We start from the raw sequence: 21,850 nt of genomic DNA on the forward strand, positions 1-21,850 counted from the left end.
AATTTAATTTTATGTAAATTTAAACACATAAATAGTCTTATATTTTGTTTAAATTGATAAGAATTAAAAATAAATTTTATACTAAAAATATGAATTTCAGATATTGAATTTAAATTTAGATGAATTTGAGATAAATTTTATATTATATTTAATATAAATCTAATATAATTTTAAATTTAAGGACGAAAAATACGAAAGTCACATCTATATTTCACTGAGAATATAAACGGTGTCGTTGTTAGTAAAACGACGCGGGCGAACTACGTTTTCCCTCCCTCCATTTTCCCCGCGGGTACCACTCCCACACCAAGCACAACCAGAGCAGTGGTGGGAGTGGAAAATAGAGATGATGACGGGAAGCGTAAACAACAAAAACAGGGGTTTCCACCACCAGCCTTCCTGCACCAGAACCCACCAGATCGGAGCCCTAGCCTTGGTCGCCGCCACCTTCTTTCTCACCAGGCTCTTCGACCATGCCTTCTCTCCCTGCTCCTCCTCCCCCTCCGCCGGCCAACACAACCGCTTGCGGTTCGCTGACGGAGGCGGATCCGTCTCCTGGCCCCACCGAGGATATGGAACTCACCTCTCCCTTAAAATCTACGTCTACGATGAGCACGAGATCGATGGCTTGAAGCCCTTGTTGTACGGCAGAGACGGCACCATCTCCCCCCACTCCTGCGTCAAAGGCCAGTGGGGTACTCAGGTTAGATGATTGCATTCTATGAGATTTCTAAGTATTAATGCACATTCAAATTGTTGTTTCTTTCTTTGCATTTTCTTGGCAGTGCCGATCACGTGTGCGCTTTTTTATGCTTTCTAGATGTCAAATTTGATTGATTTTGTTTTAATTTTTCATGTTGTTGTCAATTGCAGGTTAAAATTCACAAGCTACTTCTAAAATCAAGATTTCGGACGACAAAGAAAGAGGAAGCGGATATGTTCTTTGTGCCGACGTATGTGAAGTGTGTTCGGATGATGGGAGGTCTGAATGATAAAGAGATTAACCAGTCCTTCGTGAAGGTAAGAGTTTCTTCTATCGATGGATCTTTGTATTCCATTTACTGAAATGCTCAGAACTTGCTATTTTTCGTTACATGAGCTGATCAGTAATTTAAGATGTGTTATAAAATTTTTATGTGGTATTTTCAACAGGAATGTATCAGTTATTTGGCCTTTTAGATACATCCGGTTTGTGTTTGGTTGGTTCTTGAGTGTGCCCATGTACTGGAGAAGCATGAAGACTGGTGTTTGTTAATTTTTATGGTTGAGTTTAACAGTATAAAGGGGGGGGGGGGTGGAAGAAAAAAAAAAGAATTTTGGGACTTGGGACTCTGGAGAGCATTCTTAGTATTTACACATGTCAAATTGTTCAAAAGAGAAAAAAAAAAAAAGGAACCCCAAGAATGGGCTACAGATTTCAACCTTATGGAGGACATATTTGATTGCTTTAGTTCAGAATTCTAGTTTTCTCCATAAATGTATCGTAAGTTGGTCCAATATGATCACATTATCTTCTGCTTTCAGGTTTTAAGCCAAATGCCATATTTCAGGCTGTCTGGTGGTCGCAACCATATATTTGTATTCCCAAGGTTTGTTTATTTGATTTCAATTATTTATATCTTGTGCGACCAGTATTATGTCGATATAGAAATGCTTATAATCAATTGTAATATCATTGTAAAATGAAAGTTATATGATATTAACATGGAATAACAACTTTGAACCATGCATCTTCAAAAGATTAGGATGATGACTTACTTCTATTGTTAATAAAAAGGAACCTGATGCTATTTTCCATCTTCTGCCTTTTCTTCCCCTATTATTCAAGGAAAGTACCTCTTCTTTCATTGATTCATAATTAAAATAAAGTTTTTGCATGATGGACAAATTAGTAATTTGGAAATTCTATAAATAAATGCGCAAATACATGTTTTCCTTATTTTTTGTCACTGCTTGTAACTACCAAAATATCCTGTCCATAATCAAGAACTGCGAAGCACACATTCAAATAAGGTTAGGCCATTTAGTCCACCTCCTCCTACACTTTGGTCAAATATGTGGTTCTTTCTACTAAGAAATGCAGTATCTTTTTATTTTTAATGATTATCCTTTTGTTTTTCTCCCTCCAGTAAGTTATAGTTGCCTTGGCCTCACCTCAAAAGAATAGTTGAAGATTTTTCTTGTACTCCATTTGCTCTAAGTCAATGCTTTTTTCTCACTTGAAGAAAAGCTGTGGTTTGGGGGGGAGGGGGGAGAGCTATTGAAATTTTGATGGCTGTATTAGAGAAAATTGATACTATGACATTGATGAAGAAGGGTAAATGTCTTATATTTGAAAAAAATAAAATGTTTGATACTTTAGATTATTAACTGGAGACAAAGATCCAGATCTGCTTGATGGGTTAACTTTAGCTTTCCTTTGACATCAGTAAGAGGTTATTAAGGGGAGATGGTAGCTTTCTTCTGGTAATATCATTCTTGGGAGTTTGTGAACTATTTAAAGTTTCATAGCATTAATCCTGAAGAAATGTATAGCCCAAGTGCTTAAATATTACTGTCTAATAAGGCATGTATACAAATTGTTAGCCAACATGTTTGATAACATGTTGGCATGATCATTGGGAAGCTTGTGGACAGCAGTCAGTATGCCTTTGCAGAGGCCATGCAAATTCTTTTAATGTGGCTCTAATTGCTCATGAAATGGTAGATGCCAAGAATTAAAGAAGGTGTTCGAGGGGTGAATTGCAAACTTGACATAGAACAAAAGCCTATGACCATGTTAACTGGGAGTTTATTCTCTACGTTCTTTGAGGAATGGTGTATGGGGAGAATAAGGATCCTAGATGTGGAGGTGCATAGCAAGTATGAAGTTAGTGTTGGTGAATGAAGTCCAATTTTCTTCTCCTCAAGCAGGGGGTTGAAGCAACTGGATCTCCTTTCCTATTATTGTTTATTTTGGTGATGGAGATGCTTAGTAAAACCCTAAGGAAAGCTGAAGAGGAATGATTGTAGTTTAAAGTGGTTAATTAGAGGGGAGAAGAGGCCAGAATCTAATAATTTTTATCTGTGGACGACATTAAAATTTGTCTGTGATGCAGAGGAGCATGTTCTGAATCCTAAATATATCTTGCTGACCTTTGAAGCTGTTTAAGATTCAAAGATGAACTTAGGACACCATTTTTACAATTGCCAGGCTTTGGCTGGGATCTTGAGGTGCAGGATGGGATCTCTTTCTTGATAATTGTGTTTGCCTCTTGGTGCCAAATTTAAAAACCCAAGAGTGGATCTAGTTTTTGAGAAATTAAAGTAGTGCTCTGATCAGCAGCATTTTAATGAGGAAAGGGGACCGGCCTCAGTGGAACTTGTGTTTTTCAAAAGAAATTTTAGAGAAGCTGAGATAGGGGAATGCCTAACCTTTGAGGTAAAGTCAGATCAGTGATTTGAAATGTAGAAAATTTTCTGCACCTATTTTCTTGAATCAAGTAGAAGGAAGGGGGGAAATAGGTGCAAAATTCCCTTAGAGAGCTATTTGGAAAATTAAGATCCCTGTAAAGGTGGCCTTTTTCACTTGGGAAGCAGATTGGGGAAGAATTCTCACTGTTGATTACTTGATGGAGAAAGGTCTCTCTATAATCAATAGATGTTTCTTTTGTAAGATATGGGAAGAGATAGTTAACCACCTTCTTTTGCACTGCAACTTGATGAGAGCTGAGAAGACTGCTGTTTGGTCCATCTCTTTGTGCTTCAGTTGGGAAACAATGCAAAAGTGGGAGTCAAATTGCAAGCTTGGCCAGATTCCAAACGCAGAAGAAAAGATAAGGACATGCAAGATGCATTGATCTTGCTGTGTTTTGGATTGTTTGCAGAGAAATAAATGCAAGAGCCTTTGAGGGTGTCGATTATTGGAAATGTTGAAAGGGAAATGCCAATGCACAGTTCTTGCTGGTGGTGTCATACAATGTGGGTTTTGCTTAACACCATGTGTTTGATGAGTGGGTAGGTCATTAGGATTTATGTCACATATTAATTAATGTCGTTTATCCTTTTATTTTTATAATAGAAATGCCAATGGAATTATTTGTAATTGATTGTTTTGCTTTGAAGCCTATTGTGGTTGCCTTGTTTCTTCAATTGCTTTTCTTCTTTGTTTGTCCAATCCATTTGATCGATCCCATCAAAGAGTTAAAACCCAAATTTTTATTGACCCCCTTCTATCTAACCCAACCCATTATGAGTCGAGCCCAAATTTTGTTGCCTCTAATTCAGATCGTGAGAAAGTCTTCTTCTCTCCCTTAATTGTGAGATCCTCACACAAAATACTTAGGTATTTTGACCCCATCTTGGTTACCTAATCCTCTCTTCCCTTCATTAGGCCAATCCCAACCCATTTGGCCCTTCCAATTTAAGCCTAGATTGTTATTAACCACTTATGATCTAACACAACCCACTACAAGCTTAACATGTTCTATTTCCACCCTAAGAAACCCCAACCCCAAGCCCCCAAAAAAAAAAACCACAGAAATTAGAAAATATGATTGTCCTTCGTTAACCACAAGACTAGCTGTGAGCTAGCCTAGGTTGTACCTGTAAAACCATGGTGTTGAACGAGATGTGGTTGATTTGAAAGATGGGCGCCCATGACCTTAGACTTACACATAGGTAACTTTAATCATCATAATCTATGTTGTGACTTAGGAATCAATGTCATATTGTCCAACTTCAATGAGGATGGTGAGCTAGATGAACTCTATGATTGATTTATCCAGTTGAAGAACATCTTGGTTTACTACGGTGTTCAAGTTTAGGATAAAATTAACCTCACCATAACTTATTAAAAGGGTTATGCCAACACTTGGTGGTATTATATTGAGTTAGAGCACTGGAATTGAGTTGAGGGTCCTATAACCTAGTGGATCCAAATGAAAGAGATGTTGGTTAAGAAGTTTATGCCCGATCAACTATGCTTGAGAAGTCACTCCTAGTGTTCATTGACTCAACATGGCAATGACGTTGACATGTGTTCACGAGAATATCACTACCACCTTGCTTGATGTCAATTTGATGAGTGATGAAAGGAGGTCATCAGGTCCATAGGAGGAAATCAAGCTCAACTACTGACACTTTGAATCCAGTCCTTTGCCAAGGATGTAGAAAAGAAATTGTTTTTATATGAAAGGTAGTTGGAAAAAGTGACAAATCATGGGGATCTGAAAGCTAGAACCATCTCAAATCTGGTCCTATGCCAATGATGTAGAAAAGGAATTCATCTTTATAAAGGATAGTTGGAAAAAGTGACATAACATAGTGATCGGAAAGCTACATCTATCTCGAGTCTCCCAAAGCATGTGGAAGCCCGCCAACCAAAAAAGCCCTATATAGAATGCTACGGGGGGTGGGGAAAAGGTGAAAAGGGTCATGTATCTTAGCAATGCCCTAAAAGGAAATCCTTTCATATAGTGAAAGAGATAGAGTCGAGGGAGACTTATTACATTATGAACCTTTGGATCTTGTGAGCAGCGAACAAGAGAGTTTTGATTGTGATTAGCCCCTACAAGTGCATTCTTGTGTTCTTCTTCCCTGAGGCATGACAAAGTTGGGACCAATACAATATCTAAGAGTGAACAAACTTTTTAGGCATTTAGTAATTGTTTAGCATAAGGGAGCTTAGTGGCTAGTCAACGTCATTGGCGACATTAGAACAAAGATTGACTTGATATTTGCTTGCGTCATATATTAGCTGAGTTTACATGTTACTAAGACTTGCACTGTGCAAGTTTTTGGATTATAGCAGATTTTTTATCTGTCCTATTCTATGGATATTGTATTGATTATCAAGGAATTTTATAAGTTAAAATGCTACACATGTGACTCTCTTCAGTCGCGGATGGCTGATCTGGATGCAAAGGTGAATCTGATGGTTCTTGCTATGGGGAACTCCAACACTCAGGGAGTTAGCAAGACCAAGGTACCAGAACCCAGGACATATGGGGGTGCTCGGGATGCCAAGGAGTTAGAGAACTTTTTGTTTGATGTGGAGCAGTACTTTCGCGCTGTGAGGATGGCCTCAGAACAAGCAAAGGTGAATACTGCAACCATATACTTGGTTGGTGATGCCAAACTATGGTTGCGTACCAAGTATAGAGAAATTGAAAATGGAAGCTGTGTAATTGATAGTTGGGCAGACTTGAAGAGAGAGCTCAAGGACCAATTCTTTCCTGAGAATGTTGAGTATAATGCAAGGAGAAAACTAAGAGATCTCAAGCATACGGGATCGAACAGGGAATATGTGAAACAATTTTCTGCTTTAGTGTCAGATATTCGGGATATGTCGAAGAAGGACAAGTTGTACTATTTTTTTGAGGGGATAAAACCGTGGGCAAGAACAGAACTTCATAGGCCAAGGGTTCAAGACTTGTCAACTGCACAAGCTGCTGCAGAACGCTTGACTGACTACGCTGGTGATGATACCGCTTCATCTAAACGGTTTGGCAAAGAGGGAAATAGTGGAAAGTTTTTCAAGAAAGGCAAACCCAAGAGTGGGGGAGCTGACACTAAATCATCAACCTCAAAGGAAGCTTCGTCATCTCAAGGGTTCAACACACCCAATGGAAAGGGGAAGAGTTAAATGTCGTGCTACTTGTGTGGAGGACCTCATAGAGTGAGTGAGTGTCAACACAAGGGATTACTCAAAGCCTTACAAGCTTCTACTTCGGGAAAACGGGTGGAAAGCGAGGAGGAAGAGAATCATGCCCTGAGGGTGGGTTCAGTGCGGCTGGCGAGTGCATTGAAAAAGCAGGCAAAAGCACCGAAAGTTACACGAGCAAAAGGGTTAATGTTTGTGGACTTGAAGATAAATGGGAAGAGTAGCCGCGCTATGGTGAATATGGGGCTACTCATAATTTTGTTTCGCAGTTGGAAGCATGGAGACTCAACTTATCCTTAGAGAAGGATACAAGACGCATGAAAGCAGTTAACTCTGTAGCCTAGCCTACTCTGGGAGTAGCCAAGCAAGTGGCTGTAAAGCTTGGACAGTGGGAAGGTCATGCGAATTTCAAAATGGTGTCATTGGATAACTTTCCAGTCATTCTAGGAATGAAGTTCCTAAGGGGACGAGGGCAATGCTGATGCGTTCGGTTGGTTCCCTGTGTCTGATGGGAGATCACTCGTGCACGGTGCAAGTCGTTGCAACGAAAGGAGACGACGGGAAGTCCCTTTCAGCCATACAACTCAATGAGGGATTGGGTCAGGGTGAGCAAACACGTCTAGCCACGATGATGATAGACAAAGAAGTAGGCCAAGAGCTGGTGCCCACGACCATCCAAGCGGTGTTGGATGAGGATAAGGAGGTGTTGCCGGATAAGCTACCTCACAATTTGCCTTCACGACAGACTGTGGAGCATGAAATCAAGTTGTTATCAAGAGTGAAACCACCTGCTAAAGGGCCATGTCGGATTGCGCCTCAAGAGATAGTAGAGTTGGGGAAACAACTTGATGAATTGGAAGCAGAATGTGTTCGCCCTTCCAAAACACCGTTGGGAGCATCGGTGTTGTTTCAGAGGAAACATGAAGAGCATCTACGGAAGGTGTTCGACAGGCTAAGGGGAAACAGTCTGGATGTGAAGAAAGAGAAGTGTTCTTTCGCTCAGTGGAGCAACAAATTCTTTGGTCATGTGGTTGAACAAGGTTGTATGCGGAGGGGTATGGAGAAGGTAAGGATGATTCAAGAACGAAAGATCCCCACGACTGTGAAAGAGTTGCGTTCCTTTCTTGGCCTTACTAGATACCGCAGGAAGTTCTTTGAGGGGTATTCGCAGAGAATGAGTACAATGATAGGACTACTGGGAAGGTATTATTGGCCGCACATGCGGGATGATGTGGTTGATTATACCAAAACTTGTCTCACTTGCCAACAAGACAAGGGGGAGCAGAAGAAGTATGATACTTTCAGGGCCGCACCAAAGTACTGTTCGACAGAGGAGACGACACTATTGTTCTTTGTGACTGTTGTGAAACATTGGGGTGTTCCCCAAGTTATTATTTGTGACCGAGATTTAATGTTCACTGACAACTTCTTGATAGAGTTTTTCAGAATATTCAGGTCACATCTTGACATCTCTTCGAGTTTTCACAGACAGACAGATGAAGAGATTCAGAGAGCTACTGAAAGAGTACTTGTGCCATTTTTTCAACGGCAACCAGAAGAATGGCGTGCAATTACTTGATGTGGCTCCATTCTGTGGCAATGTCCAAAGGAGCTCAACAACCAACAAGAGCACTTTTGAGCTTGTTATAGGCCAGCTGCCGCTGTTACCTCACACAGTGGGCTAGCCATACAAACAAAAGAGTCCCAAGGCACACATCTTCACCAGAGAATGGAGACAAAATGCAGAGTTTGCTCGAGCCAATCTGGAGAAAGCTTCTAAGCAGATGAAGAAGTGGGCAGATCAGGGGAGAAGACCGCAGTTTCATGTCAGCTGCCTTAAGCCGTTCAATGCCAACACCAATGACCTGAGCGAAGTCAGTCCAACAGAGCAGAGTTGAAGACAGTGCAACCTGGCAGACATGACGTTGAAGTGATCCTTGCAGACAGAAAGTTCATATCCTCAAGGAAGAAGTGGTAGAAGTTCCTAGTGAAGTGGAAATGCCTTGATGACAAAGAAATCAACTGAATTTCTGCGGAAGATATTCAACCGTTCGTGGACAAACTTGAAGTGTACCTACCACCAAAGTCTACGAGGACGTCGACCGCATAAGTGGGGAAGAATGTCACGAGCTAAGCTTGTTCAGAGCATTATGCTTGCCCGTGACCGCTTATCGCGTGTGCTTGGGATGAGTTTCCATCATGTAAATACTAGTGTAGGGTTATTTTCTGCTAGTAGTGTCTTTGTATGCCAAATAAGGCAGTATGACTCCTCGGTCACTTTGATGTTTCCTAATGCCTGGATGATAATTACATAAAAACCTCTTTAGGGGGAGGGTGAGTGTTCATCAGTCATTGTAAAACTCACTAGCTATTGTCAATGTGTTTAGCTTACTTGCCTCCCCCGCTAAACACACGATGTCAACGGAGGTGTTGTTAATGAATTACGTTTGTTTCAATGTATACTGCTTGCTTGCCACGGCTTTCATGAATTGATTACTGTTTCCGCTGCTATTTGAATGAATGTTATTGAAAGTGTTTCGTGGATGAATATTGGTAAACGATAGGCTGGCTAGTTAAGCAAGAGTGTTTTAGCTAGCGCTGCACGGCCCTTCACAATGGTGTGAAAATAGTCGGACCGTAACACTTAGTGATGCAATTTTCTTTACCTATACAAAAACAAAAAGGAAAGTTTATCATACTTGTTAAGTTAGCATTTTACTCCAAAAGTTGAATCTGTCATGGGATGGACAAACTATATATCGAACAATGGTCCCTCTGATGTGCAAGCCTATTGCATGTGGGAACATAGCTAAACAGATGACAGAAAATAGCAGAAAAAAGATGGGGGTGCTGAGGTTCGAACTGAAGACCTCTTGAAAACCAAAGCGTTGATACCATGCTAAGCTGTAGGGAAAAAATTGACTGAGATTTTGTATCCTAGCTAAGGTAGTGTTTGATTGAACAGAGAACTAGGTTGTAAAATCTTTAAACTGCATTTGTAGTGCTGATCACACTGGAAAATAAGAATTTGTAGTGCTGAAAACTTCTGGTCGTTGAGCATGTAATTTTTGTCATTGGGCTTATCTGACTTGATTTGGATACTTAATATCATGGATGCCGAGCGTCTGATATTCTCAGTGTTTTTGGCTGCTAGTTATTTGGCGCATGTTGAATTTTCGGCCAAAACTACTGATTGTTATAGCTTCTTGTCAAATGCAATTTGACTTGGAAATTTTAGTGGTCAACATTGAATATATTATCACGATGTCCGAGTAAAATAATTGTCTCTCTCTCTCTCTCATGCACACATGCTGTGCACACTTTGGGCATCTCTTTCACCTATAAATGTCAAGGTCATGGAATGATTACAATTTACAATTGCTAGGTGATGCAGGACAGCATCATGGAATTACAGCCAACACATAATTTCGGGGGGAGAGAGAGAGGAGAGGAGAAGGGAAGAAGGAAGAAGAGAAAGGAGATACAAGTGGCGAAAATCTCACGTTCACTTCTATTCAAATTCATTATAAACCTAATTTTTACATGGCTTTCACACCCTATTTATGGGAAAGCCTATTACAGGATATTACATGTATACCCCTAAAGATATATGAAATCACAAAAGAACTCCTAAATATAATAAACACCCAATACCCATAATCCTACTACTAAATTAACTAAAGACGCATAATAAACCAATTAATTAAACAGAACAACCCTTGATCCATTTCTTTTGAATTAATCTCCAACAAGGGTCTACCCGTGGTTTGGCTTCTGCATCAAATTTCGTACATTTGGAAAAAAATTCAGCCTTGAATTTTGAAAAATTGGATGATCACACATAAAAAGCAATGAACTTGGACTCTTCGAAAGCCCTTGCTTGATTGATGCAACAACCTTCTACAAATGACAACAATTTGGCCTGAGTTTGATGCTGGCAGCACTGATGGATCCCTCAAAATTAGTACCAAACTTGATGATCAAGTCTCTTGAAATTCTTCAAAAAAAAATTATTTTATTTTTTCAGGAAAAACCAAACTAAAGTGTGAAGCATTAGGAAGTTGCAGAGCAGGGGAAATTTTCCCCACGTGCATGTCACTGGCGCGTGACTCACCAGCGGTGACTTCCCGGTTATGAGTTTGGCATGAAGGTAGATCAGAGGGTGCCAAGTTCAATGGTTTGGTAGTGGCAGGATGATTTGAAAAAAACAGGAAGCTAGGGATTTTGGAAGGTTGATGGCTGGGAGTTCTTCTGGGAGAGCGTGGGACCACACACGTGCTCGAACGATGATGAAATTTTGCAGGCAGGGCTTTCAGCAGTTTCTGTTTTCGATGGTGCAGGTGGTGTCATGGAATTCTTCCAGAAAGTGGTGTTCAAAAAATGAGTGGCACAACTGCAGTTTTGGTTGGAATTTGCTTTTTTTTTTTTTTTTTTCTTGTTGCAATCTTGGACTGGTAATTGATGTAGAATGGGAATAGAAGAAGAAGAAGAAAGGAGAAGAGGAGAACACAGCAAGACTGAGTAGAGGCTTAGAATAGAAAAGACGGTTCAGAGATGGAGAAGAGAAGTTTGAGGATTCTGCCGAAATTTCAATACCGCATATGGAGAATAAGGGGCTGAAAGTTAACAGAAGATCAGAGAATAAGAGAGAAAGAAGTAAGGAAGAGAAGGAGATGGAAGAAGACAAGGAGGAAGAATAAGGGAGAGGAAAAAAGAATTGCAGAACAGCGCTGAGAATTGAACAGAGTGGAGAAGAGAGAGAGAGAGAACAGAAGTCAGAGCAGAAACAGGGAGAGAGAGAGAGAGAGAGAGAGAGAGAGAGAGAGAGAGAGATAGATAGAGAGAATGAAGAAGAGAAGAATTGAAAATGGAAGAATGGTGTGATCATGGTTGGGCTATGATACCAAATGATGTCAGACAGCATCATGGAATTATAACCGACACATTATTTGGGAAAGAGAGAGGGTAGAAGGGGAAGAAGAAGAAAGAAGAGAGGGAGATGGGTGGAGGGGGGGGGGGGTGGAGTCACGTGATCAATTCAATGCAAATTGTTCAAAAGCCTAACCCTTGCATGATTCCATGCCCTATTTATAAGAACGCCCATAACAAGATATTGCACATATACCCCTAAAGATACATGAAATTACAAGAACCCCTAAAATACACATATATTACAAACCAGCCCCAAAATAGCCATAATCACTAATTGATTAAACAGAACAACTCTTGATCCAGGTCTTCTAAATTAGTCTCTTAACATTCAGCTTTCTTCTCCTACATCGCTAGGTCACCTTTTTTAGATCCACAATTACTTTATCAAGTAAGAAGAAGAGACTATCATGACTGCACTATGAAACATGAAGGACAATGGCAATGCAACAACACCTAAAAACATATGGCGCAATATGGCAGCGGCATGCTAATTAAATAATGTTATTAGAATATAACAAGATAAGATATTAGGTTTTTAACATTCATATTAACTTGTATATAATCCTGTATAATTACATATGCATCTTCATCCTCCTTTTTAACTTATTATAAAGTTTCAATCTATCTCTTATTCAATTGTAAATTTTTGTCAAGTTTATATTAATATTTTGAAAAAATTGGCATTTTGGTGGTTTTTTTCTCTCTCCTTATGATTTTCAAAAATGAATAAAAGAAAGCCATATGATTGTGTATTATTATGTCTAAATTATGTTGGGGAAGTATTATAAGAGTGTTCAATTAGTTTATGAAAGTGTCCTGACAATGTCTAAAATTAAAAACACATATTGAAATTGTGGACGCATTTATGAAGCACCAGCTGCGTGTTGGTGGAGTTTCCGAGGAGTGCCGGTATATGTCTGACACAAAGATAACATGGACATGTCAGAATTATAGAAGGATCTGTGCCGTATAATGATAGCATAAAGACTTGTGTCACTCTTTTATTAAAAATTTATTTGCAATGCTTGTTACTGGGGGAGAGTGTAGGTGTATTTGTATGAATATAATTGCTTCTAGAATATTTTTTTCTGTGGGTTTTATGGAACTTTAATATGCCTTTCTTGTTATTTGATGCATATGTTGCTTTCTTCCTCTCAATTGCAGTGGTGCCGGAGCTCACTTGTTTAAGTCATGGGCCACATACCTGAATCGTTCCATAATTCTTACTCCCGAGGTACCACCATGCTTACATAATAACAGACATTACATGCTTTTGTTTTGGAACATGATTGATGTTGCTCTCAGATCATTTAAGTTTGATCCCACTAACAGAAAAGTACAAAATAATTATACTGACAGAATTCCCCTTATGTCACAGAATTTGATACCATGGGCTTGATCTTAACACTAGTTTTAAAGTACAAAAAAGCAGTGGTGAAGCTTTTCATCCTTCTCCATGATGCACTATAATGTATGGTATTCACAAACATTTGGATTTAATCACAAGGGATTAAGGGAATCATAAAATTGTACAAAAGCCAAAAAAAGTGGATAAAAGATAAATATTGCCCCTGATCTTGATGGAGAGAATATTATGGAACAAACTCTCAGTAGTCGTTAATAGTTAGAATTTTCTGTTATATGTGAGGACAATTTCGGTAAACCAGCATTGAAGTGGTTGGTAGCCCATGGATTGGGTGTCTTGGGTTTGGAATATGCATTAAATGTGTTGAAAGGTTTCACCAATGTAATGGCAGCTTGAATACTGTTTTTGTGCTGAGTATGAACTAGTTATTTTATTACCTCACAATGAGAAGAACTATCCTGAGATGTTTTACCAGAGAACTATTCATATTGTTATTGTAGCATTCTGCTAATATAAATTAATACCCAAGTCCCTAGCATTTCCCAATTACTGAAGAGTGGTGTTGCCCTGCTTTCCCTTCTTGTTTTGTATGACATGCCTTAAAAGTTCCTCTTCAGGGAAATTATTACCATTGTAGTAGTGTGTTGCTTGCAAATTGAATTTCCTGTAAGCTCATTGTATGACAGAATGTTCTGCATATGTTTGTGTAGGGGGATCGTACTGATAAGCGGGACACAAGTGCATTTAATACATGGAAAGATATCATCATCCCTGGAAATGTTGATGATGGGATGACTAGATCTGGTTCGACACTTGTCCAGCCCTTGCCTATTTCAAAGAGGAAGTACTTGGCAAACTTCTTAGGTCGAGCACAAGGGAAGGTTGGCCGTCTTCAATTGGTGGAGCTTGCAAAGCAATTTCCAGATAAGGTATGTCTTATTCTATGATATCATATTTCTCTAAATGGAGGTTATCATTGGTAGAATGTCAATTAGTTTTGGCTTCTATGCATCTATAACTATAAGGTTCGACATCCAATTCTACTGTTTTAGCATATATGCAGGATTTGGTTATAATTTATTATAGTTTTCCAGACTCAGAGATGTTCTTTGTGGTGCACTACTTATGAAGCATTAATTGCACCAATGGCAAGTGAAAGCCACAAAAAAAATTTTCAGTTTTAACCTCTTTTTTGGTTCTTGAAGAACACTAATAAGTGGCTTGTGTAATATGCAATTGTGTGGAATTTAAAACCTATTTTAAAAAAAAATTAAAATAAATTGCAAAAATATTGAACAAACTTCTGGATATGATTGTAATAAAAGGTATAAGAGAATAATGTAATTTTAATTATAATATTATGCATAAAATGATTTTCACCTTAGTATTTAGTAATTTGATTCAAATGTATAAAACTTATATTTTGGCATATCAATCAATTATATGCCGACAATTCACATTGTTGACGGTTGAACAATTAGATATTTGAAATTGACATTAATTCAAGTAAGCTAACATTAAATTTATATGTATATTATTTTTGAACTAGTGAAAAATTAGGTGGTTGTAACTTTGTAAATATAATAAGAGGAATTTTATGAAAATGCTATCCTAAACATGTATATCAGATGCTTCAACCTCTCACTGAGAATAGAATTTATTACTAATTATTTTTGAAGGATTATGTGAAATGTATCAGTTTTTCCTTTTGGTGTTTTTAGGGGTATGTCACTGGGTGATTTGCAGCACGATTTGAGAGCCGCTCTGGTGTAATTATTTTTATTTTTTGATTCTTTGGAGAGCATACTCGTTTTTGTCTTGTATTGTTGGAGGATATCTTGTCCTCTTTTCTCTTCTCTCTTTAACGAACCTTCTTTTTCTATTAAAAACTGTTGAAGCTTGATATATGTTGTTGGCCCTAAACCCAACAGCTTAAGCTTTTTCATAAAGTCATAATCCAACATGATATCAAAGCTATGGTTGTCATGAGGATCTGGGTTTCAGTCTTGTTGCCCATGCTTATTGTGGTGTTTAAAAATTATCTTATTCCCAGTAAATGGCTGTTGTTTCCCATTTATTTGTCTTTCCACATGCAATAGAGCTGCACATGCTGGGGAATGTTAAAGCTTGATATGCGTTGTTGGCCTAGAGCTTAACGGACTAAGCTTTTAGGTAAAGTGGTTTTAACAAACATTGTATCAAAGTTGGCTGTTAAATAGGAATTATACCTAATAGGTAAAGTATTTTCATTTTGTCCTGGTTCTGTTATTTGTGATCAAAATTAAAAATGCAATGCCAGCATTACCAAACCTCAAGCTGAATTACCTTGGCTGGATTGGTGCATTTGACTGCATTTTAGTTCGGCGGTCCAACTAACTAAGTAGACGTTTATTGGAATTATACTCAACCAATGATTTATTTGCTTTGACTTGGCATATTTATGTAGTTTCATGTAGAAATCCCGAGTATCTTGGAGGAATTTAGGAAGGTACTTATGTAGAGGATTGTATATTATTGAGAGAGATTGTCGTAGGAGATTGTTTCCATATTTAGAATTCCCAAGTGTATTATAAATATTGTGTATTGGGCTTGTACAAATTATTCAAGAAATACAGAAATTATTCATTATGATTTCATGGTATCTGAGCTAGGAGATTAAACCTAGCTATCAATGGCAGAAACTGCCAGCCAAAGTAGAGGTTCGATGACCTCTGAATCTCACAAGGTCCTCCAACAGAGTTCCACAAGGTTCGAGAACTCCATGGATTCCTCTTTGTCACCGGCGTTGTCACTACATCTGGCCATCTCTGTCTTGACCAGTGCCTCAGCCAGAGCATTGCCAAGGCCCTTGTCGCCCTCTACCAAAAATACGTCAACAAGCAATCCAAGAAGGAGATCAAGGACATCTTGGTCCGCTACAACCGGACCCTCCTCATTGTCGATCCCCGGCAGTGCGAGCCCAAGAAGTTCGGTGGTCATAGTGCTCACGTCAAGGTCCAGAAGTCCTACCGCTACAAGGCGTTGGAACCCATCCTCTTGCTCGGCCGCCACCGCTTCAACGGCCTCGACATGTGCATCCGCATAAAGGGCGAAGGCCACACCTCCCAGATCTACACCATCCGCCTTCTACATTCACAAGCGTAGTGTCGACCAGGTCCTTCGCCGCCTCATTGACATCCGACGCAAGCTTTCTCCCGATAACGCTAACCATCGATCCGTGTTGCGTGGCAAAATTGGGATTGATGAGAAAATGTTGAGGCAGTTGGCGGACCAGACCTCGTTTAGTTATTACAAAGCTTCGTCTTCCACAAATATTTCTTCGGGGTCTTTAGCCCAAAGAGGTAATTTTTTGCAAGCCTTGAATATAACCTCTAGATCCAAAACTCCTTGGATTATTGATTCTGATGCTTCTTACCACATGACCAATGTCTATCACATTTTCTCATCATATTCACCTTGTGCTGGAAATTTGAAAGCTAAAATTGCAGATGGATCACTCTCGTCTGTCGCAAGTAAAGGGAATATCTTACTCTGTGACTCCATCACACTAGAGTCTGTTCTTCATGTTCCTAATTTATCCTACAACTGATTATCCATTAGCCAGTTAACTAAGAATTTCAATTGTTCTACTAAATTTCTTCCCTCTCATTATGTTTTTCGGGACATATCATCGGGAAAGACGATGGCAGTGCTAAGGAGTATGAGTATGAGAGACTGTACTACTTTGAGGAGGCTAATGTGAGTGAACAATGTCAAATTGCTATTTGTGACTCAGCATATGTTATTAGGGATAGTGAAATTTTGTTATGGCATTTTAGGATGAGTCATCCAAATTTTCAATACTTAAGACGTTTATTTCCTTCCATTTGTTCAAATAAAACGTCTTCTAAATTTCAGTGTGAGACTTGTGAATTTGCAAAACACCAACGTAACTCCTTTCCAAAGTCCACATACAAACCATCTAGACTTCTTACTACAATTCACAGTGATTTATGGGTGCCATCACACTCTCTTAATCATACTTACACGAAATGGTTTGTTACTTTTATTGATGATCATACTTGTATTTGTTGGGTCAACTTGTTGAAAGATAAAGCTGAAGTCTGTTCTATCTTTGTCAGTTTTCACTTTATGATTCAAACACAATTCCAAACTCACATTCAAATTTTACGTACTGACAATGGTACAGTATATTTCAATAATATCTTGGGATATTATCTTCAAGAAAATGGAATTATTCATCAAAGTTCCCGTTTGGATGCCCCTCAACAAAATGGGATTGCCGAACGCAAAAATAAGCATATTCTTGAAGTAGTTCAGACATTGATGTTCACTTCAAATATAAAAAAATATTTTCGAGGCGATGCCATTTTTAATAGCTACATATCTCATTAATCAAATGCCTAGTCAAATTTTTTTCTTTTGCCACTCCTTTCGAGAAATTGCAAGAATGTTTTTCCAACTCTCGGCTCCACTCCATTCTCTCTGAAAATTTTTGGGTGTACTACATTTGTACATGTTCATGCTCACAATCAGGATAAATTGGATCCTTATGCCATTAAGTGTGTTTTTATTGGTTACTCTCCCACTCAGAAAGGCTACAAATGTTATGATCCTGTCACAAAAAAATTGTTTGTTACCCTTGATGTCACATTCTTTGAAACCACTCCTTACTTCCAAAAGCCCTCTCTTCAGGGTGAGAAGTGGAGTGAAGATCGGTTCTTTGATTTCTCTTTGTTGAATTTGTGTCATATACTGAGTCTCCCATTACATCATTTCCTGAACTGTCATGTGCAAAAGATCACTTAAACTCGGGGGGTGATGCAGAAAAACAAAATAACAAGGAAATACTTGTTTACTCAAGAAACCAAAAAACAAAGAACAGGGAGAATCTCATACCTAAGGCACCAAGAGAGTTGGAACCGGTGATAGCTCCAAGAAACCATGAGTCCATGCCCAATCCCGATCAGGTAATAGATGGCCGTGAGCTTCCTTCTGATAAGTCTGCACCTGATGACATCAATTTACCCATTATAGTCAGAAAACAAACTAGGTCATGTACTTTATATCCCTGGTCAAAATACATGTCTTATAAAACTCTGTCTACAGGGTATCGTGCTTTTACCTCTAACCTTGACAAGATAAAAATTCCAAAGAATATCCACGAAGCCCTGGAGATTCCTGAATGGAGGGAAGTGGAGGATATGTGGGCCCTGAAAAAAAAAAATGGAACTTGGGACGCTATGAATTTGCCGAAAGGGAAGAAGCCAGTAGGCTGCAAATGGGTCTTCATAGTGAAATATAAAGCTGATGGGACAATTGAATGATATAAAGTCAGACTTGTTGCAAAAGGGTTTACACAAACCAATGGCATTGACTACACGGAGACATTTGCACCAGTGATAAAATTGAATACGGTTCGGGTCCTCTTGTCCTTGGTAGCCAACTTAGATTGGCCATTATAGCAACTCGACATTAAGAATGCATTTTTAAATGGCGAGTTAGAAGAAGAAATCTACATGACGATACCACCAGGTTTCAGTAAAAAAAAAGTGAAGAAAACGGAGTTTGTAAACTGAAGAAGTCCTTGTGTGGCCTTAAGCAATCTCCTAGAGCTTGGTTCGACAGATTTGTGAAGGTGATAAAGAACTAAAGACATCGACAAGGGCAATCATATCACACTATATTCTCAACATTCTAAAAGTGGTATGAAAACAATTCTGATTGTGTATTTTGATGATATAATTTTAATTGGAGATGATACAGTATTGAAGAAAGTCCTAACTGCTGAGTTTGAAGTTAAAGACTTAGGACAAATGCGGTACTTCTTGGGAATGGAATGCTAGATCAAAAAAGGGTATCAGTGTTTCTCAGCGAAAGTATATCCTTGATCTCTTAACAGAAATTGGCATCCTTAAATGCAAACCTAGTGAAACTCCAATTGAAGCAATAAAAAGGGTTGAAGACTGCGGAATACCAGTTGGAAAGGAGAGGTAGGAAAGATTGGTTGGTAAACTAATCTACCTATCTCATACCAAACCCGACATTGCATTTGGTGTAAGTGTGGTAAGCCAATACATGCATTCACAAGACTTACCTAGATGTTGTGTACAAAATCCTCAGGTACCTCAAGGGCTCTCTGAGCAAAGGACTCTTCTTCAAGAAATGTGAAAGCAAGGAAGTAGAAATTTTCACAGATGCAGATTGGGCAGGATCAGCAGAAGACATAAGGTCTACAGCTAGTTATTGCACCTTTGTATTGCGAATTTTGGTGACTTGGAGGAGTAAAAAATAGAATGTAGTGGCTCGAAGTAGTGCTAAAGCTGAATTCAAGGCATTTGCACAAGGGATATGTGAAGGACTATGGTTACAGAAGCTCTTGGAAGAATTACAGATCCCGATGAAATCCCTATCAAACTCTAGTGTGACAACAAAGCAGCCATCAGTATTTCTCTCAATCTAGTTCAACATGACAGGACTAAGCATGTAGAAGTGGATCAACACTTTATCAAAGAGAAGGTTGAAGAAGGAACCATCTGTATGACTTATGTACCTACTAAGGAACAAATAGCAGACATCTTTACCAAAGGGTTAGCCAGACAAAGCTTTAATGATTTCATCTGCAAGTTGGATATGATCAATATCTATACTCCAACTTGAGGGGGAGTGTAGAAATCTCAAGTCTCTTGGAGGAATTTAGGAAGGTATTTATGTGGAGGATTGTATATTATTGAGAGAAATTCTTTTAGGAGATTGTTTCCATATTTAGAATTCCCTAGTGTATTTTAAATATTGTGTATTGACCTTGTACAAGTTATTCAAGAAATACAGAAATTATTCATTCTGATTTCATTTTATTTCTTTCCTAGGTTTTGGATTGATCATTCATTTGGTTTATGTGCATGACATTCCCTCAAACTGTGACCTGCAGTATTTCCAATCATCCAATTATGATTTTTTTTTTTTTGTTAAAAAAAAAAATTTATATTCATGTTCATTAAATGTCCATTTGAAGAATATGCATCCTGATATTATCAACAGTTGGAATCTCCAGAGTTGAAGTTCAGTGGCCCCGACAAGTTGGGAAGGATGGAATACTTTAAGCATCTGCGCAATGCCAAGTTCTGCCTAGCACCACGCGGGGAGTCATCATGGACTCTTCGCTTCTATGAATCATATTTTGTGGTCTCTCTCCCTCCTCTCATGCAACACATGCACACAAACACACGCTCTCTCTTGACAGAATGAACCAATTGATATATAAAGCAACTATTTCCCTGTGCAGGAGTGTGTGCCGGTGATATTGTCGGATCAAGTGGAATTGCCTTTCCAAAATGTCGTTGACTACAGTCAGATATCAATCAAATGGCCTTGGAGTCGCATAGGCCCCCAGCTACTGGAGTACTTGGAATCAATACCAGGTCAAAATTAAACCCTTCATTTACATTATGCACTTTGCTCATCATAAGCCGTAGTGTTTGTCACTCACAACTTTGATTTTGCTTCTCAGATGAAGACATAAATGGGATGATATCCCGGGGCAAACAGGTAAGGTGTATGTGGGTTTATGGTTCAGAATCGGAGCCTTGTTCTGCAATGCTTGGAATTATGTGGGAACTACAGAGAAAAGTGAGGCAATTCCACCAGTCGACTGAAACATTCTGGCTGCACAATGCATCAATTGTAAATAGAAACTTGGTTGAATTCCATAACTGGAAGCCTCCGATGCCATTGCCTTAAATGTTCTCGCTTGTGAAATTATCCCTTCTTTATAGTCAATTCCAATTTTTTTGAAATTTGCATCAATGGTTACCTTCTGTTAAATTTTAGCCATGCTTATTGAGTTGCTCAAAAATATAATTAGCACAACAACTTGAATATTTATTTATTTATTTACACATAATTAACAAGTAATTATAGTGTAGGCATGGTAAAGTGAGAGATTTGGCTTTATTTTCTATGCATGGTCGTATTGCTAGGCCTTGAGTGAACTTAAAACTAAGAGATGGATTAATGACTACAGAACTTAAAAAAGATAGCTATCCACTTACCCTAATGAAACTTTATAGGTTCTTTGAGATGCATTTGTATTTTTTAAGTTTTTATACTTTAACCTCTCTTATATGGCCTATGCTACAATTGTGATGCATGGCTTGGAGCAAACATAGGTTAAAAGTTCATAGTCAAGTCTAGCCCATGAAATTGTTGCAGCTGTAACCTTTAACACTTTATGTGAATCTATCCCATTATATGGTGGCCTTAAATTGGTATGCTCAAGGAAATCATTCCTAACATCTCCCATGAATGATGTTATTTGTAAGGCTGCAAACAAGCGAATTGGCTCAAATTTTACCATACTCAAATTTATTTATAATCATTTTTAACTAACTTTGAATTTGAGTGGAGTTCAAGCTAAGCTTTGAATATACATGTTCAGTTTGTTCATTCATGCAAATGAATGAGTCCTTACTAAGTCGTGCAGGTGAATTGCTCTTGAACGGTTTAGCTTTTCGGCAACCTCAAATTAGAGGCTCTAGAGTGTTTTAGGCAAAAGGGGGTGCTTACTAATATTACCTTAGAAGTTCTTTTTCCCTGCCAAACCAACCTATGACCTTGATCCTATCATTGAATTTAGGTTATGGAGTTAAACTAAATAAGTCTACACCTAGATAACCCTTGCTTTTAGCCTAATTACGTAATTTGAGCTTTTTAAACGAGTTCAATTAAGCATTTAGCAAGCTGCCCATGAGGCAAAATGGGCCAAATTTGAAGTCAACTTAATTATTGAATAAATCTCAAAATTGATTTAAGAATCGATAATGTCCACTTTAAATGAGCTCTTATTGAGTCAAACTTCCGAACTACTTGTGAATGGTTTGATTTTTTTAAAGCAAGACTATTTATCATGG

At 38.6% G+C, this 21,850-nt stretch overlaps 1 protein-coding gene across 2 annotated transcripts; it reads left to right on the top strand.

Moving 5' to 3' along the window:
* Positions 1 to 243: 243 nt before the first annotated feature.
* Positions 244 to 20,747, top strand: LOC131162550 (probable glucuronosyltransferase GUT1). Of its 2 annotated transcripts, none has more exons than XM_058119153.1 (8): positions 244 to 703; positions 874 to 1,020; positions 1,525 to 1,589; positions 12,740 to 12,809; positions 13,652 to 13,870; positions 19,983 to 20,126; positions 20,227 to 20,362; positions 20,452 to 20,747. In XM_058119153.1, the coding sequence occupies exons 1-8, from the start codon at positions 347 to 349 to the stop codon at positions 20,679 to 20,681; spliced, it is 1,368 nt and encodes a 455-aa protein (XP_057975136.1). In that variant the 5' UTR covers positions 244 to 346; the 3' UTR covers positions 20,682 to 20,747. The 2 variants fall into 2 exon arrangements, with proteins under 2 accessions (XP_057975136.1, XP_057975137.1); XM_058119154.1 differs by having other exon boundaries at positions 255 to 703; positions 19,983 to 20,123.
* Positions 20,748 to 21,850: the final 1,103 nt, after the last annotated feature.

Source organism: Malania oleifera, chromosome 8, assembly GCF_029873635.1.
Source record: "Malania oleifera isolate guangnan ecotype guangnan chromosome 8, ASM2987363v1, whole genome shotgun sequence".
In the NCBI taxonomy this organism is placed as follows: Eukaryota; Viridiplantae; Streptophyta; class Magnoliopsida; order Santalales; family Ximeniaceae; genus Malania; species Malania oleifera.

Bases quoted from the DNA above. Each gene is read 5' to 3' on its own strand.
- LOC131162550 (XM_058119153.1), top strand. From the start codon at position 347: ATGATGACGGGAAGCGTAAACAACAAAAACAGGGGTTTCCACCACCAG. The intron at 20,127-20,226 runs GTCTCTCTCCCT...TTCCCTGTGCAG, and splicing joins TCTATGAATCATATTTTGTG to GAGTGTGTGCCGGTGATATT. The intron at 20,363-20,451 runs GTCAAAATTAAA...TTTGCTTCTCAG, and splicing joins GTACTTGGAATCAATACCAG to ATGAAGACATAAATGGGATG.